Genomic DNA, 18,442 nt, shown 5'->3' with positions numbered 1-18,442 from the left:
GACCACTCGGCCAGCTAGGCTATATAAAAATATAGCTTTCACTGGCCGGGTCATTCCTCCTTGAAAGATAATCTAGGGCTGTAACTTAGTACACGATGTAAGGTAGTACGGGACAGTTCATTTAGATGTTATTATGTAGGATAGAGGATCAAATTAATGATGCATGTCACAACAAATCAATATTATACAAACGTCTTAGAATGTGACGACTCTATTCACTACACTGCTCCATCGTTACGTGTTCAAGTCCCGCAGAGGGAACGACCAAAAATTTGCATCGCAAATTTGACAGTTCTAACATCATTGGGAATTTTTCAGACCTTTCTATACGTTTACATATCTTCCCTTTATCATTTTGATCCGATGGAGTAGTGTAGCAAATAGAGTCGTGACATGCATCATTTTGATCCTCTATCCTACATAATAACATCTAAATGGACTGTCCCGTACTACCATACATTGTATTATATTATTATATATTATTAATCTATGTGCAATGTATTTTAATAATAATTGATATTTCAAAGTAATATGAATATGCAATAATCTCTGCTGACAAAGGCTCATGCAACCACAATTAAGGGTACTTATAACTGCACATACTATTAGAAGGGAAATTCTGTTTTGGGACAGACAATAGTGGAGTATCATTATTTTATAGGTGTCATTAGTACCTGGTTTTATTTCAATTAGATATTTTATATTCTCACTTAAATTGAATTTGTACAACATATGTATCAGTTATGGTTTTAAATGGACAAGTAAATACAAGAGTGAGTATGGGTAGTCTACTTTCAGAATTGTTGCCCTTGTTGTAAACCTTTCATGTATTTCATTATTTTTTTCATTTCAGGAAAATTTGAACTCGGAAACAATACAGGAACAATTTAAAATAACTAAGAAGAAAACCAACACCAGTCAGGTTATGGAATGGGGTGACAAGGTACTTTACATTGTGTATTTACTTTGGCTGCACTATAGAAATGAACATTACTATTACTAAATGTCATAGCACTTTGAATACATGACCCATGTTTTTTTTTATGTGTAATACTTTAAAGCCTCTGAAGCATTTAGTTATACAGCCTTGTTTTAATATGTATGTCTGTTTTACAAATTTTTGTTCATGCAAAAACTTTGGAGCCCTTCATTGGAATGATTTGAATTTTGGTACAAATGTATTACTTTGATAGGTTTGTCCTGTGTGTCAAGTATCAAATTTTTGTGTATGAGGTATTTGTCTCAAAATTTTTGAAATCCATGGTCAGCTTCAACTTCAGCATGATGAGTCATACTGTCTGAAGCATTCACCATTAGGATGGTCAAGGGATCAAGGTTCATTCACATTCTTTTTGCAAGTATCAATAAAAAAGTACTAGAGATACAGAAAAATGAATATTACAGCCTTCTTCAAGCTTTTCCTGAAAACCACAAAATTGAACAGTTGAACATTTTGGGAGTACACACATCCATCTGGTATCTTCTTTCAAAATTTTGTTGACTGATGTTAAAGTATAAAATTTGAAGCTTATTGCATTACACTCAAAAACTGTAGGAGACACAAGAAATGAATATGACATCCTATTTTTAGTCAGAAAAGCTTTACAAAAGTTTTGCCAAGTTGAATTGTAAGACTCCTTATAGAAGGTAACTGACCTTGACAGTCATTTTTAGGGTTCTTGATAGCCTGTTTTTTGTATGGGACATATTATGGTATACCAGTCTCTGTCCATCTGTTCACATTTCACTCAATAACTGTAAATGCTGCCACCATTCTCATGAAACTTGGGTGAATTGTTTCTTGCTATTGATTTGAGCTCCATTTTGATTCTGTACATTTCCCATTTTTCATATTTGAGTTCTGGGATATAATTCATACAAAAAATGAGGTGTAATTTTGTAATACATTGCTCATTTTTTTACCAATTTTTATAGAGATTGCTTTTAATTCTTTTTGGCCTTTGATATCCTGAATCTGACCATGTATCTGATTTTCGGTCTTCTTTTCAAGTTGGTCCAAAATAAAACTGCATTTTGATTTTGACAAAAATTCACAAACTGATTCTTCAATATGTGGAATCTTTATGTGTATTTGGATTTTTGTTTTTGTTACCCATTTTCAAATTAGTCCAAAGTGAGGTCTTGAGGATAAAAATTAAAGCAGATTTTAACCAGAAGTGAGTCCTTGGGATTCTTCAGATTTTCTATTGTAGATCATGGTGAATGTCCAATTAACATAGTTTTAAGTTCTTTGTTTTGTGTCAGAAGCCTATGCTGTGTCAAAAAACTTAATCACAATGATAAAAGAAATTAAACTGCACCTTCTAGAGGATTTTATTTTTTATCAATATTAAAATACCACAGAACTATTTCATTTCTAGATAGTTTGTGTTTGGGGTAGAAACAGTTGTTTTATTCCATGTAAACCATAGTAAACTTATTTATTTCAATTTTAATTTGCTTTCTTTTTTTTTTTTTGTGGGAGGTGGGGGGGGGGGTTAAGAAAACGTCATTAAAGGACTGACTGATCCTTTGTTAGAGTGAATTTAAACAAATGTTATTAAAGTTGTCTTTTTGAATTGCTTTTTTGTTTTAGAAATTGAAAGACACATCACAAGTCTATGCACCAAATAAGTAAACATGACATAATGATATTATATATGTATCAATTTTTGTCTTATAAGCTGACGTCATTTACATTTTAGTCTATTGGTCAGATGACCGTAGCTGAGTTTCAGGGAAATATGCAGTCCAACCATATTGTATATCCAGCTCCTAATCCTAATGTAAGTATCTTGGTTGATTATAGGATAATGTGAACTTTTAGCTTTATTTTAACTATAGTCTTCTGTCTTTCTCAATCTGAATAGCATATTTTGTCTTTTGTCAGAATGCATTCTGTCTTGGATGAAGTACTTGGCCTCAGAAGGATCAAATTAAAACTGTCTTCAGACCTTTTAGGGGGTTCATTTATCTCAAAAAGAACTAAGGTCTGTTTCTTGTTCTTTTGAAGACCTTTTCCTAATCACTATGAAGTTTGATCTAGTAATACAAATGCATTAGAAAATTTACGCATTCTTCATTGTTATATGATCAGGATGATGCTGTTAGGGCAGAAGATGTTGACATGGAAATCCTGAGAAATCTGTGGTTGTCTTCTGTTGATGAAGCTGAAAAAGATCAACTTGTTAAAGAAATGACAGAACTGGCTTTGGTAATGCTTTAGAATATTGTTAGATATTTTTTGTAGTATATACACAATAGTTGAAGTTCAATATGGAGGCATGAAATATCTTAATGACTCTGATAGGACAATATGTGTTGAACAGTACTGTCACAGTTGGTTCTACATAAAGTTGTGATTGGAAGTCTTTGCATTTTCTGTAAGGTAGATATACTATTTCTAGTAAATAGATTTTCCCAGCTTTTTTTCGGAGATGACCTTGAATGAACATACTTCAAAATTTCACTATTTCACAGCCGATTATTTTCCTCAAATCCTTGAGCTTGTCCTCAAATCTTCAATTTCAAGTGTTTTGATTGGTTGGAATTTGAGTTGAGGAAGGTTTTTGAGGAAAATCTCAATTTTAGATTTTTTTTAAAACCGGGCTCTTGTATATACAGTTTCCTATAAATTTGTAAAGAACAATTAACTGACATTCTTTCATATATATATATTAAAAAAAAGGAAAATTTGGAGTTACCAAAAGCCCTGTGCAGGTCCAGGTGTCAAAAGAATAGGCCGGCAGCAGCACTAAGCTTGTCATAAAAAACAAATAAATAGTGCTCAGAACCTTACCTGGGGGCTAGGGTGCTCTGCCCACAAAACAACTGGTTTGTGTGCCCCAGGTGGTGGAATGGGGTACCCCGGGGTTGTTATATGCTGGGGTTATCAGGCTATAATACGGAAAACCTCACCGCAAACCATAGTGGTGCACCGTGTTGGGAAATTTGCCACGTTCTTAGCACGTTAAAGAACCCTGCTGTGGTATTCGATAGGAGTAGGAACCTTTGCGCTCTGCCACAGGAGGCTTAATTGCCCAACCCTACCTACCTCCCTTATTTTCAAAATTTGTCGACCCTGTTGTCCTTGTGCCCCATCCCATTTTCCTTTTCATCATCATTTCATGTTCATTTTATCATCCATTTCTTGTTCATCGCCTGAATATAGCTGAAATATTGCTGCTCGGGCGTTAAACCCCAACAGTCAATCAATGATGTAATATTATAAAAAAAAACTATAATGTCCATTACATTTCCCATCAATTATCTCCCTCTGAAAAGGCTTTTTACAATTAATGTTTTAATGTTCATGATTTTCATGTCAAAAAATCATTTAAAATAAGTTAAACATATTATTTTTACATCATTTACACACTGTTAATTGAAACTATCTATGCCCAAGGCCCCAGAAACAATAAAAAATGCCAGTCATTGACAAATTTTGCTAATGACCAATGTCAGACCACTTTCCAATATAGGACATAAAAATTGTCATCCCTTACAGATTACAGTCTGCTTGGTTTAATTAGTGTCTAAACATACTGTCTACCTGTCTCCTAATTGTTCATGGGAAATTAATTGACAGGTATGCATCAATTTTAGCCAATGTGCAGCCACCTGTCACTGTGATTTGCCTCTGATTAGTTGATTGCATAATTAAATTCACGGTACATGTGCAGCCCCATTGTGTAAACGAATGAATTGAAGTGAGAATTTTCATATATTTATTACTTGATTTAAATAATTAAGAAAAAAAGATTTACAAAAATTGTACGCACTCCTTCATATTTCTACTGTCTCTTCAGTGCTAACATTAGCATGTGGTGCTGAAATCTGTACAGTATTACAAATCAGTCAGAGTTTGTAATTAATTTATCAATTGAATCCTTTTAACACAGAAGTCAACAACCCATTTGAAACAATGAATTTGTGATTTTCTTTTATTTATCAACATTTTCATCACTCGGAACTTCTCAGCTGTTTGCTGATGTCATGAAAAGGTCCGAGGGATACAATGTTTGGTTTACCTTTTAAAAGGTCCATGTGTGGTTCAAACCGACCTCATTCACTTGCTCAGATGTTTTGTAACAGACATAGTATGATGAAATAACAAATTACAATATTTATCTTTAAATGATTACAAAAAAAAAGGTTTTTTTTAGTTTATACTCAATCTGATCATGTAAAAGACCAACACAAACATCCAATTTCATCTAATAAAGTTTGATAAAATGAATGACATGATCTGTCAAATTTCCAGAGCATTGTACAGGTATATTTCTATGATTTTGCAAGATGACAGAAAAAAATGCTCTTTGAAATAGGTATTATCCACCTTGAACTTTCCATTTGTCTTTCTTACTGATATTTTTTATTAGGGGGTTGTAAGTGGGTACATATGATCTCTCTCTGTCTTCTGGTCAAAATATCTGGAGTGTACTTTTTTACCATTGTGTTCTTTCATCTACCCTGTTCTTGACTTTTTATGAGCAACTGGGCAGGTGTTTCTAGAAAAGCAGAGGACGCTTACCCTACCGGTGCACCTGGTCCATGCTCCCAGTTTTTAGTGGAGTCCGATTTGCTCATTTACTTTGTTACTTTGTACATATTATTGTGGGTGTTTCTAGAAAAGCAGACCCTTCGCCTACCTGGTCCATGCTCCCAGTTTTTAGAGGAGTCCGAGTTGCTCATTTACTTTGTTACTTTGTATGTATTATTTTAGTTACTTTATGTTGTTTGTTGCATTTGTTTGTTTCCCATGTCTGGTTGTTGTCTCTGGATTACATTCTTTTGATATCCGCTAGAATCTTGGTTCCCTTGATTACTCTGGCAATGAATTGTAAATGTTGTGTTTACAAATTTGTTGACACTTATGATAGATACTGTATTGTAGTTTACAATTTGCATTTTAGAAAAGGTCAAAGGTTGACAGAATAGTTAAAGAAATCATCAGTACGACTGTTAACCATGATCATCAGATTGTAAGCAGTATTTTGGAGGATAGGGTTGATCTTTATAATCATGATTGTTATCAACAGACTGTAGAATATCTCAAAGATACTTGTCATCAGCTCGATATTCCAAATGTAAGTAAAAGTCATTACATTTACCACAGGTAGCAACCAAATGTAAGCATGCAATATGATTCCATATTGCACTACTGTAAATGTAGCTTCAAATTCATGACATATCATTAACAAAAAGGCATTTTAAAAAACAATTGAAATATTTTATACATAAATGAAATGTTGTTGGAGTATTAAGGAACATTATCTCTTGTAGTATATATATATTGTTGACTAGTGAAATATGATATACTTCTTTTGTAAACATTTCCTAAAATTTACGTAAATAACCTTTTATTATTCTGTATCTATTGCCAGATTTCTGCATGAATCAGATAAGAAAATTTCATAAACTAAATTTCTTAGTGGCATTGTATTTTAGGTATGAAAGCTTTATAGAACTATCATTGTAAACTAATGAGTCAATAAACATCGAAACTCCATCAACGTACAACTAAATATTATCATTTTCTTACATAAATTTAAAGTGAAGGAATTAGTCTTAAAAAGAGTTAGATTTGAGATGATTGTGATTTATTTCAGTTCCAGTATTCATTGAGAAGGTTGTACAGCTTTGTTAACCTTTGTGAGAAACATGTGTATTCCTTTGCTACAATTAAGTCAGCCATTGACAAAACCTGTTAAGAGAAATCTAATCCAGACTGCTGCTGAAGTCACATTAGTATGTTCATTTTTATCATTTATTTATTGGTTAAAATTTGTGCATTGTATACCTGACTATAACCAGTGATTTGTATTTTGTAAATTTTTTGATGTTTTTACTAAGTTTTTTATCACAAATACTTTTGTAGAATAAAGATTAGAGATACTGGCTAAGAATTGTCATGTTATAATGTTATTTCCTAATTAAACAACATAGGTTTATATTTTGTATGATGTTTTATTAGTGGAAATTAGCTTGTCAAAATTGAATTGTGAATTTAGAGATCATAACTTGCTTAATTATGTGGTAAAGTGCAATATTACTAAAATAGCATATCTGTTTTGATGTTTGTATTTTGTTTGCTACATATTAAAGATGTTCTTTTCACTTAATGGAAATTGAAATATGTCAATTTGTATTATTTATTTATAATAGGGCTGTTGCTGATGAGTGAATACTTGTGGCTTGTTTATAAAATTATGGATTCCATACAAATTCCTTTATAGTGATTTTATATAATTTTGAGAATGCTGACTTTAGCTACTATTAATTTTGAAATACATGTTTGTGTGTTCTGTTAATACAGAAATGGTATTAAAAATGCAATAGCATTTTGGTACTTTCTTGGAGAAGCCCACTTTCTATAAAGGATTAAAGATTATAGGTTGTTATATTTTCATTTTTTCGCAATATTTGCAAAAAGCAAAATTGTTCGGACAGTGCTAGAATATGTATAGTTATTGATTTATATCTGAAAGCTGTTTGATAATTCTAAATGTAAACAAATAAGTGGATTTTACAATCAGTTGATGTATGTGTTTTATAATTGAAATTCAATTAGTTGTGTCATATTTTGTGAGTACTTTTTGACTTTCTTACCATAATCAAATTTTATTTTTACGTGAAAGTTCATTTTTCAGACATCACACTTTGAAAAACCTAGAAAGAAGTCAGTAGGTATTTTTTACTTCATACTTTATAGTAAAATTTCCTTTTCTATGAAATACCATTGATGTATATGCATTGTCTTAAAATTGATAACTCAATGTTGGACTATTGGGTATTAAAATGATAATTGTTAATAACACAAAAAGTTGATCAAGGGAATTAGAAATATTGAATTTCTGTGTATTAAGATAAAAACCTGTGATAATTGGTAAAAGTTCTGTTGTTGATTCAATTATTGAAACCAAAGCTGATAAGAAATAATTAACATTCCTGCCAAATGTCTGTGATTATTTAATAAATATTATATTATACTTGATATTCTTCAATCTTGCCCAACAAAAAGAGTAAAGTCAGTCTATTCATCATATACATATTAATGTAATGGGTATTTGGACAAACAATGTCAGACTTCGCACTGTTGTTTCCCTGTGCACATGAATAATGTAATAATAGTACAAAAAGATATATTGACTTTGTGAAAGCATTAAACTTTTAGAATAAATGTTCCTTCATGCTAGAAGATCCATTAGCTGACTGCTGTGTTCACTATATACTGGGTTTTCCAGGGTGAGAAGGATCAAGATAGACTATGCATTACTTCCATTAACCACCAATAATAGTGTTAGTGGTTCCTTTGAAATTCTGTCTTTGGATTGGTTCAACTTAAACTGTTTTTGCATGAAATGGGGCCATGCCCAAAAAATTGAAACTTTTAATTTGGACTGATTTTGATGTTTGTTTTACAAGATTCTTATACAAATCCCTGCCTGTGTTTTCAATCAGATATCTCATACAGTTGTCATGTTATAGTAGGTCGAAGGGGCCATGCCAAAAAAAAAATGTTTTTAAAAATCATTGTTTTAAGTTTTGGTCCAATTTTGAATTTTTTTTTATTGGATTCCTCATGAAAAATTAGGAAGCGGTCTCGTACAAGCACCATGAACTGGAGATAAGTAATATGATAATACCTTAATTTTTACGATACTTTTTGGGGAGTAAGTTAACTAGGTGTTATAAAGATCCTAAATCGCTCACCTCGTTTGATAACCTTCATTCTATTTTTTTGTATTATTTTTTTTTTTTTTTGTAAAAGCAGTCATGTTTTTTCATGGATCAAACATCTTACCCTAAAGAACAAACATACCAACTTCCATTAAAATCGCAGGAGAAGATTTCTTGAAGTAAAAACATCATAAATAGCGAAAATTGTCAAAAAGAGTAATTACTCCCACTTTTAAAAGTCAACATATTCACAAGAAAATTTGGGCAGAGTTTTGAAAAACTGCTGACTGACTCCCAACATTAGTTTTTGTTTTTGTTTTTTGTTTTTGTAAAAGCGTCCGTGTTTTTTTCACAGCTCTTATTTAGCCAGGATACCCTAAGAACATTTTTAAAAAATTCAAATGTTATTATAGCTAAAAAAAACTGAGTTTAAAATTCAGATGTTAAAAAACTTTATAACATCTGAATTTTTTAATTCAATTTTTTATATAACAGATATATAAATGTTATAATGCTGGATAAATTTACCCAGGCATGATATGGCTTAACCTAAAGATTTTGGTGATACATGCGAAAACTGTGGACAGACACCTATGTTTTATTATGAGTAATTGAGTAATGGAGGCCATGTTTTTCTACAGATCAAAAATCGAAGCATAAATTTAGTGCAAGATACCCTAAACATTCAAAGTTTCAATGAATTCTGCCCAGTAGTTCCTGGTTGAGGAGAACATCTTTTAAAAAAATTATATTAAATGTTAAAGTGACAAAGACGGACGCCAAATTATGGTTTCAGCTCACATAGCCTATGGCCAGGTGAGGTAAAATGTGTTATTTCGATGATAAAAAGTTATTCTGAGAGGTCTCTTTGCCCTTATGTGATTGTAGTTCGTCAAACACGCCTTTCATTCACTCATGTCACACTATTAATCGTGAACAGATCGATAATACAAGTCATGTATTACAGCTTGATCGTGAACCACTAGTCATACGGATGGTCAGTAACCAATTAGTCAATATCAAACAGTCCAATTTTACAAACTATTGTTTCCTTCTTTTTGTAGAATGCCTTCACGGTTCAAGAGCCTTCTGATAAAAAGCGACTTCTTGCAGTCGTAATTTCAGTACTTAATATTCGCATATGATTTGCGTAAATATGAAGTTATACGCCACGTAATGCGTGCAGATCCTCGCCGTGTTTACCGCCATAGCGTCATAGTTGTAGCTTCATACGAGATAAACATGTACCTCTTAAGTATCATACATGTGTGTTCAAACGGAAAGTTTACATAAAATGATCTGTTAGCTTTGAACATTATCCAGTTTCCGATCCAGACACTGAGGCTCGTTAAAAGATATAGCACGCCCCGATATTTATGAATATTCATTGCCAGCTGCTTAATCTGGTTCCCTGGTTAATGTCATAAACGACCCATAGATCGCTACAACGTACCTATTTAAAAACATACACACATGTCTATGCGTGTTTTTGCTGTATTTGAACGGGAAGTTTACATTAAAAGTTAAAATGATCGGTTAGTATTGAATTTATGTAATATTACCCAGTTTCCGATTCAAACACAGATTATATAAAGGTCATATATATTATCAGGACACCGATATCTATATATAGCCATTACCAGTTGTTCGATCTTGTTCAGGATGATTGAAAACACTCGGGTCGTAACGGTTACGAAAGAGGGAACCAATATTTTAGTGGAAGTCACCCGATTTTAGAGCATATCGCATTTGTACCATTTTGGATGTCGAACGAGTAATCAAGGAAACCAAGGTTATAGCGATAATCAAAGGAATGTAATCCAAGGACAAAGACCAGACATGGAAAACAGACAAACACAACAAAGAACATAAAGTAACTAAAATCATACATACAAAGTAACAAAAGCAAATGAGCAACTCGGACTCCACTAAGAACTGGGAGCATGGACCAGGTGCACCAGTAGGGTAAGCGTCCTCTGCTTTTCTAGAAACATCCGCCGAGTTGCTCTTAAAAAGTCAAGTCCGGGGTAGATAAACGAGGAAAGGAAAACTATGACCTGCTGAATAAATCAGTGTTCCTGGTGCAGATGGATAGATACATCATAACGATCCACGAGTTCATGATGACGACCGTAAAACTTCTGTAGAAAGTAAGCCAAAATCGGTGCTAGTGAATATTTGACGATTAGCGACTTTGAAGACTTCAGTCTTTGATTAATTCTTATTTTTGTAGATAGACAGACAGATAGATAGATTTATTTATTTATTTAGATTGAATATCAACATGCATTTGTACTATAATACTCACACATTATAAACACATTCACATCACAATATAAATATGTTCATATTATTATAACATAAATACATTCATACAGTACTGAGTTCGCATCTGTATTGATACTTAAAATATTAACTAACCAAAAATGTATCTAGGCCAAATGTTAAAATTCAAAGTTTTAGCCATAAAACTATGTAAAAAAGGTTGATATTAAAACCTGGTATGGCCCATAAAAGCTTACGGCTTATTTCCAATGGGGTCCTCTATAGCAATTAAGACCAAGAAATAAAAATGAACAATATGACCGACACAAACAAAACAAAAACTTAGGCAGGCTTAGTTAAATATAGATACTTCAATAATAAATTTACACAGTGAATAATAAAATTTTCCTTCATTTGATCAAAAGGATACTTTTTGGCACCAGTTTTGAAATTATTTATATTTTTGACTTTTCTAAATTCCTGTAGCACGGTATTCCAACCTCTTATGACATTGTAATAGAAAGCATTAGGTGAATGACGGTTTACAAATGGTACAAAAAAGTTACATTCACTGTCTGGTATTATAAGTATGGACATCAGACATCTTCACGAAATTGTTTTTCATGTAACTTGGACATTTGTTATAATATATTCTATGTGCATGGTTAAGATGCATTTGTTTAACTCTAAACTCAACGTATTAAGTGGCTGTCTTTGTAAGAATCATGCAAAGTCTGAAAAATGTGATACACCTCCAAAAAAGACTACATGTTTTTATTTTTGTAATTAAGTTGTTTTATGGGTCTACACTAAGAAATGTGTAATTATTCATTCAAATCTGCCTGCTCTTAGGAGATAATCAACATTGAAAATCCAATAGATTCTATTGTATTTGAGTGTCATTTACAGAGTTATCTCCCTTAATTTTGAAATCTACAGTGCATTCTATACAATTTTTATCTCCTAAGAGCACGGGTTATATGAAAAACCACATGTTATTTTCTGTTTACTATGACATTTCAAACAAAATATCAAAAATAAAAATATGTAGGCTTTTTACCCATGAATCACATTTTGCATGATTCTTATCTGGAGTGCTACTTAAATATCAAGTATCTAAAATATTGGGTAATCTATTCTCTTCCTATCATGAATCGTTGATAAATCTTATTTTTTTTGTTTTGTATACTTGAAGTTCCTTCTTAAGGGTTTCATTTACACCACTATACCAAGAAGAACAAGCATATTCAAAATGACATTGTATAAGAGCCATGGTTAAAGTTTTTCTTGCATTTCCTGACAAGCATTTCGCATTTCTATAAAGAAATTTCAATCTAGCATTTGCTTTTTGTATAATACTTTTGACTATAATGTCACCAGAGAGAAATTGATCAACATTAATGTCCAGACATTTAACACTATTTTGAGCTATACTTGTGTGTTCATTACAACTTACACTAAACTCCTTTATTTTGCGGAGTTTTGCCACGATGGAGTGAGAGTTTATTATCAACTAACCATTTACTACATGATTTTAATTCTTTTCCTAATTTATCAGATATTATATCAGTATTTTTATGCGAAAAAGTATTGCACTATCATCTGCACAAAGAAGCAGTTTACAGTCGGACCCCACACTGGTTGACATGTTGTTCACGTAGCACAAGAAAAGCAGAGGACCGAGAATACTACCCCGGGGGACCCCACATTTAAATTTTAGAAAATCGAACTCTGTGCCATTTGGCAATGCTTATCTGTTGTCGATCTGTAAGGTATGATTCAAACCACTTAGTGGATGGAACTCCCATAGTCTGCAACTTGTTACACAGGATCTGATGATACACGGTAGCAAACGCTTTTTGCAACTCGAGTATAATCATTCCAGTGTAGAGTCCGAGAGCACATTTGTTGTATATGACTTATCTGGTGGCAGGTATAAATGTACTATTTTCAGTTCTTTTTTTTTTTTTTTTTGTTTTTTTGTTGTTACTTTTTCAACAATTACAGCAAAAATGCAACGTTTACTTAGCAAGGGTGTTTGTCAAAATGTTAATCTTTTACAAAAGATATGGATTAATGCGCCAGTGATTTCGATAAAGAGTTCCTTTCAAAAAATGAAAAATGCAACACTTATCCCTATACAATTTAACATGTTAGTGGACTCATTTTATCATGCTAGTGGACTCATTTTAACATGCTAGTTGACTCATTTTTTTCATGCTAGTGGACTCATTTTAACATGCTAGTGGGCTCATTTTATCAGGATTACTTTCTTTTTTTTCCAAGTTATTCACACCATCAAATATTCAAAATATATTTCTATCTGAGCATTAACATTTCCTACAAGTTTTGTTCTAATTCTGTAGAAATGCGTCATAAAAACGACATGGTTATCACATACCTACCAGGACCATGAAGGAGGCGGTTAAGACTTTTTTAAATCGTGAACCATCTACTTGACCTTTCATGCAACTTTCCTTGACTTTCTGAGACCATCAAAATTAAATCTACATCCTCATCTATTGATTTATATATATTTGTGGATGTTTCCGAATATCGAGGAGTAATCTGACTCAAAATATGAATCTGTGAAATGGAATGAAGAACAGTCTATGCATATTCAGGGCTCTGTAGATTTTTTTTTTTTTTTTGCATTTGATATTCATGTAGCTGAGGCCCGCGGATACATTCACACATTTGATGTGTTGCCATGCAGTACCTGCATGCCTCGCACAGTATTTTTGCGACTGTATTTGAGCACACTCCACGCTGGTTTTTGACAGAGCCTGAGTTAAGCGGAATATCTCCGCTGAGTGCTAGCATGATCATTGCTCTATGCCATTTAATTGGGATGGATATTTTATAATTTGTAAAAGAAATTGTTTGTGTACACAGTAAAACTACTGATATCATTTGCTTGGAAGAAAACAATAAACTCCCTTGCAGCTCAAAGTACTAGTTCAACTAAGTACTTTAAGACTTTAAATTCATTGTTTTCCTTATCAATACTTTTTGTTACTTTTTGTTTTTATTTCTTTTCGTTTCGTTTCGTTTCGCATTTTTTATGTACCGATTATAATTATCGTACCTTAAATGTCTTCTTTTACATGAAGGAGGCAATATTAGGATTCCCGGACTTTTGACGAAGCGGTAATATTTAAATTTAATGTATGTTTTTTGTATTTAAACATTTCTTTCCCGACGTAATTAATTTACACAATGGAATAAACTACCAATGCGAGTTCACTATAACCCCTTTTGGGATTCAATGTCATGATTTTCTGCTTTGACCGCCAATACAGTAGATAGATTCAAGGAGCAGGTCACAGAACCAGTTCATATCTATCTTCTACCGACTCTAAATAGTTATCAAATGTAAATAGCTTTGAAATGCATATATGTCTAGTTTAGGCATATAAATCGCTTGTCTGGCCATCAGAAATGTCTGCTTATTTTGGATCCATACACTATACAATAGATGAATAGTGAATTTTATTTCCACACACATTTACAGTAAATGGTCATGACATGACCAAAAACAATACAGTGTAATATACATTACATATAAACTGAATTTTTGACCATGGTGCGACAGTGGTGTAAATCTGATCAAAATAGATTAATCTATAGTTTAAACTTAGACCTTATAAAAATTTCTGTTAAATTATAAATTGACCTTCGATTCCAACATACATTAATTTATGAATTTGATAGTTATTTTTTAGTATTTCTATAGAGCTACTACTAAATATATATGAAATAAACAATGCATATTTAGTGTCCTAGCATATAGGAAATATGGGGATGAGGCTAAGTAACGGGGGTTTCGTGAGGCTTTGCTGAGTGATTTACTCCCACTTCGCATGGAGTAAGCCATATTTCCAACATGCTAGGACACTGGTTTTGTATTGTATTTATAAAGCAAATAAAAAGAAATATTGGTTTTAGTCTATTCTATGTAAAATCGCCTTATTACATGGTTTACAAAAAGTACCCCTATTGCGCCTCAAATGATGCAACGCAGAGTAATATCTTAGCAGCGACAGTATGGGTTTGCAAATCCGTGCAAGTCTGTCCATTCATTTAGAAATACATTGTAACACATTTGGGAGAAAATGCTTTCTGTATTTGTAACCTTAATATTTTTTTAAATATAAATGACTTTAAAAGTATTATAAAAAGTATTTTCTTTGTGATTTAATGCCAAAAAATGATCCTTATACAACACTACGGTTGTGGGGCTGAGGTATTTCTTTTTTGCGTAATTGGCAACACACTTTTCTGAAGAAATTGTTGACAGTGGGCACTGAAATGAGTTTGTAAATTAATGATTTATTTTGAACTTTATATCACATACCACAATAATATACATGAAAAAAGGTAACTGTTTTACACCTGGATAAAAATGTCAACAAGTCTTGTCAAACGCTCTTACTGTATTATTATGTCACGAAACAAGTCATTCATGTATGGAATTCGGCAGTGGATGCATGTAAACATTTAGATTCTGGATGTTCAACATTACACCTTAAAACATTGAGTTGTATTTGTAACAAGCTGATTTGACTGGGTCTGAAAGATCTGAGATGGGCTGAAGGACTGAAAAGTCTGCACTATTATGGGGAACGAGAGGGATAGACCAGCATAGTGTTACCAAAAAACACAAAAAATACTCGGACACCATTTATTTATACATCACATAAAAAACAAGTCACTATTTCAATATTCAAACTATTTAGTTCCAATGAGGAGAAATATTACATGCAGAAAACGTACAAAATGTATGACTGATTTTCTCAGCCACATCGACACGGAGGCTGCCATACTGTTTAAAGTTTCCAAGACGAAAAACAGTTCCTACATGAGCGCAGCTTATTCTAACAATAACTGCCCAATATTGATTTACAATATTGGACATGCAATATTGCGGAAAATGCGTCCTTTGCAGGATAAATTAAATAACCATTGTCCAATTTCATTCTGTATTGATTTCTATGCGGTGTGTAGTGGGTGCACACCAAGAAGAAATGATAGTCATCCTCTATATTCCCACTATCACAAGATTTACAAATACATTTTTGTCCCCTTTCGGCAAATGCCCTTTGACATAGAAAATTACATAAAATTTTATGTTTCATCATTTTGATGCAAATTGCTGCTGTCATTCCAGAGTTATTTGCTCTTTAATTCATAATAACGAAGTTTTTTCAACTTTCCAGGTGATAGAAAGAGAATGTCTTTATGCAGCTTTCTGTAATCCACAAATGTTATTATCTACTGTAAAATGAAGCTCAGGTTTGATTTTGATGGAATTTGCTTTTGCTTTTCAAGAGTTATTTTCTCTTGATTGTTAAAAAATGACACCATCCATTGTTAGTTCACATATATAAAAAAAATCTCATAAAGGCAACGAGTTCAAAGGCAGAAAGGGGACACTGTATTGCATCAGCAATACTGTCAGAATGCTTGTTTTTCTCTATATTTTTGTACCGACCCCTTTCTATTTCCAGTGCATGTGCACGGAAATGAAATTTACTGATGATATTTACTATTAATGACATCAACAAAATAGAAATTATTGCAGTTAAGTTTGTTACAAATAGGTACCACAATACATCTAGTGTCTCCAACACGATACAACATTTGAATTGTAGAAGCCTAGCTCAGACACTAGATTAATAATGTTATATAAATCAATTATTCCCTTGTTGCCATCACTAAAACAGACCGGTTAATTCCACCTCTCAGACAGTCCCTAAACATACACTCACTATCCTTCCAAATTCCTCTGTGTCTGTTACAAGTTGGACAACAATCTCTCATTCCAAGAACCATCAAATTATGGAACGGTATACCAGTAAACATTGTTATGAATGACTAAGTTGAGTCATTTAAAACAGCCATTTCAACTTAAACCTACAGTCATTAAAAATCCACCTATGTATATAGTTTTAAATTCACTCTTACTGTTTACTTTTAAATTCACTCCTATTGTTAATGTTCAAATTCACTAGTTTAATTTAGTTTGGAAATGTTGTAAATAGCATGCACAGAGAAAAGTGACAGTATGTTCAGCATGTTGAAGTTGGTCAGGGGATTGTAGAAGAAGTAGAAGCCAAGGAATGTTAGGAAATTGAAAGAAGAAGAAAAATGGTAGTTGGCACCCCACGAATACAAGTAACCGAATTCGCGTGTCGTACTGACAAACAAATCATTAAAAAAATATGAAGTTGTCTTGCTGGGGTTGTACAACTTGAGAATCCAAGTTTTCCTCCGACCCCTACAACACTCCATATCCAAAATAAGAAGAGAGTAGGGTCGCAAGGTCATAATAAATGCCTACTATGACTGGCATTGCTCTGTTGCTTATTACCCCTTTTTAGAATTCAGCGGCTGGAGTGAAAATATCCCCAGTGCAGTCTTGAAAAGGATTTGGTCACAGGTCCTAAGAAATGGTGCATACTTATGAAGGATTCTCTCTGATAAATAGGACTCTTTTGGAATCGCATTTTCCAAGGATCATTTTCAGAAAATGAGTGTATGTGTTGAATTTATTCATTTGTTTTGTATGTAAATATTTCCCTAATATGTCCATAATATCATTTTTTTTTTACTGTGGGAACATGGCAGAATTTGTTTGTGTTTTTTTTCTTACAATCAAAATTGAACCCATCTGGCACAAAAACATGAACATTTTGTGGTATGAGTATAGTATTTTACTGCTGAAGATTCATTTTATGTAATTAACAATATAAATGTTCCCCATGAAACACAAAATTGCCAACAACTTATTTTTTACATTAACTACATATGCATGTAAGAAATTTAAGCAAAAATGTTAACATAATTGAGAAAAGGATACTTTAAGACTGCTGCACTGGATTCTTTGTGATATTTTACTTACTTCATTGTAAGCTGCAGTCATGTAGGAGGGATCCAAATATTTACAAAAAAGGGGTAGTGATTCTGATAAAGAAAGTGGTTTTACAATATAATTTGCTCGTTTCGGCTAAATTCTGCATGAAATTATAAACGAAAGGGTGATAACCCCAAAACCATTCTGATGTATCCATCACAGTTTCATATATTTCAGCACAGTAATTTGATGTATTAGTGGTGACAAAATGAAAAAAATAAAGAAAAAAAGGAAAAATAGGATTACATGTGATAATAGAGCTGAATTAAGGCTTTCAAGGGGCATGGCTAGTGTTCAATTTGTCAGACCTTACTGTTGAAATCATATAAGACGTCAGCTGTTGGTTGATGTCATATAATAATGATGTTCATGTCTCTGGAACAAGGTGCCTAAAAACTCAGTGCTTTTACATGTGTCTCTGGAACTAGGTGCCAAGAAACTTCGTGCTTTTACATGATACAGACAAACCTGCCTTAACGTGACAATATCATAGTCACATAAGACAGGAGATCTTTATGTTCAGGTTATTTTTACATAGAATACACTACATACATTTATGAAATTTGTTTTATCTTAGTC

General features: G+C 32.7%; 2 protein-coding genes across 3 annotated transcripts in view; both read left to right on the top strand.

Moving 5' to 3' along the window:
• Positions 1 to 7,991, top strand: part of LOC148623602 (legumain-like) — a 34,622-nt gene extending 26,631 nt beyond the window's left edge. Inside the window, exons 9-13 of the mRNA XM_088565525.1 lie at positions 854 to 943; positions 2,706 to 2,786; positions 3,098 to 3,214; positions 5,916 to 6,089; positions 6,612 to 7,991. Coding sequence (XP_088421651.1) covers positions 854 to 943; positions 2,706 to 2,786; positions 3,098 to 3,214; positions 5,916 to 6,089; positions 6,612 to 6,713 — 564 coding nt within the window. The 3' untranslated portion in view covers positions 6,714 to 7,991. The remainder of the gene's footprint in view (positions 1 to 853; positions 944 to 2,705; positions 2,787 to 3,097; positions 3,215 to 5,915; positions 6,090 to 6,611) is intronic.
• A 4,890-nt stretch (positions 7,992 to 12,881) lies between these two features.
• Positions 12,882 to 18,442, top strand: part of LOC148623601 (uncharacterized) — a 29,310-nt gene continuing 23,749 nt past the window's right edge. Inside the window, exon 1 of one of the 2 annotated variants that reach the window (XM_088565534.1) lies at positions 12,882 to 14,115. The gene's annotated coding sequence lies outside the window, so the exon portion shown is untranslated. The remainder of the gene's footprint in view (positions 14,116 to 18,442) is intronic. The other variant, XM_088565533.1, reaches the window with a different exon arrangement.

The sequence above is a fragment of the Perna viridis genome, chromosome 2, assembly GCF_037379345.1.
Source record: "Perna viridis isolate PV_CMFRI_1.1 ecotype Kerala chromosome 2, ASM3737934v1, whole genome shotgun sequence".
Lineage (NCBI taxonomy): Eukaryota > Metazoa > Mollusca > Bivalvia > Mytilida > Mytilidae > Perna > Perna viridis.
The sequence above is the reverse complement of the archived record's forward strand: the minus strand, read 5'-3'. Positions and strand labels throughout refer to the sequence as shown.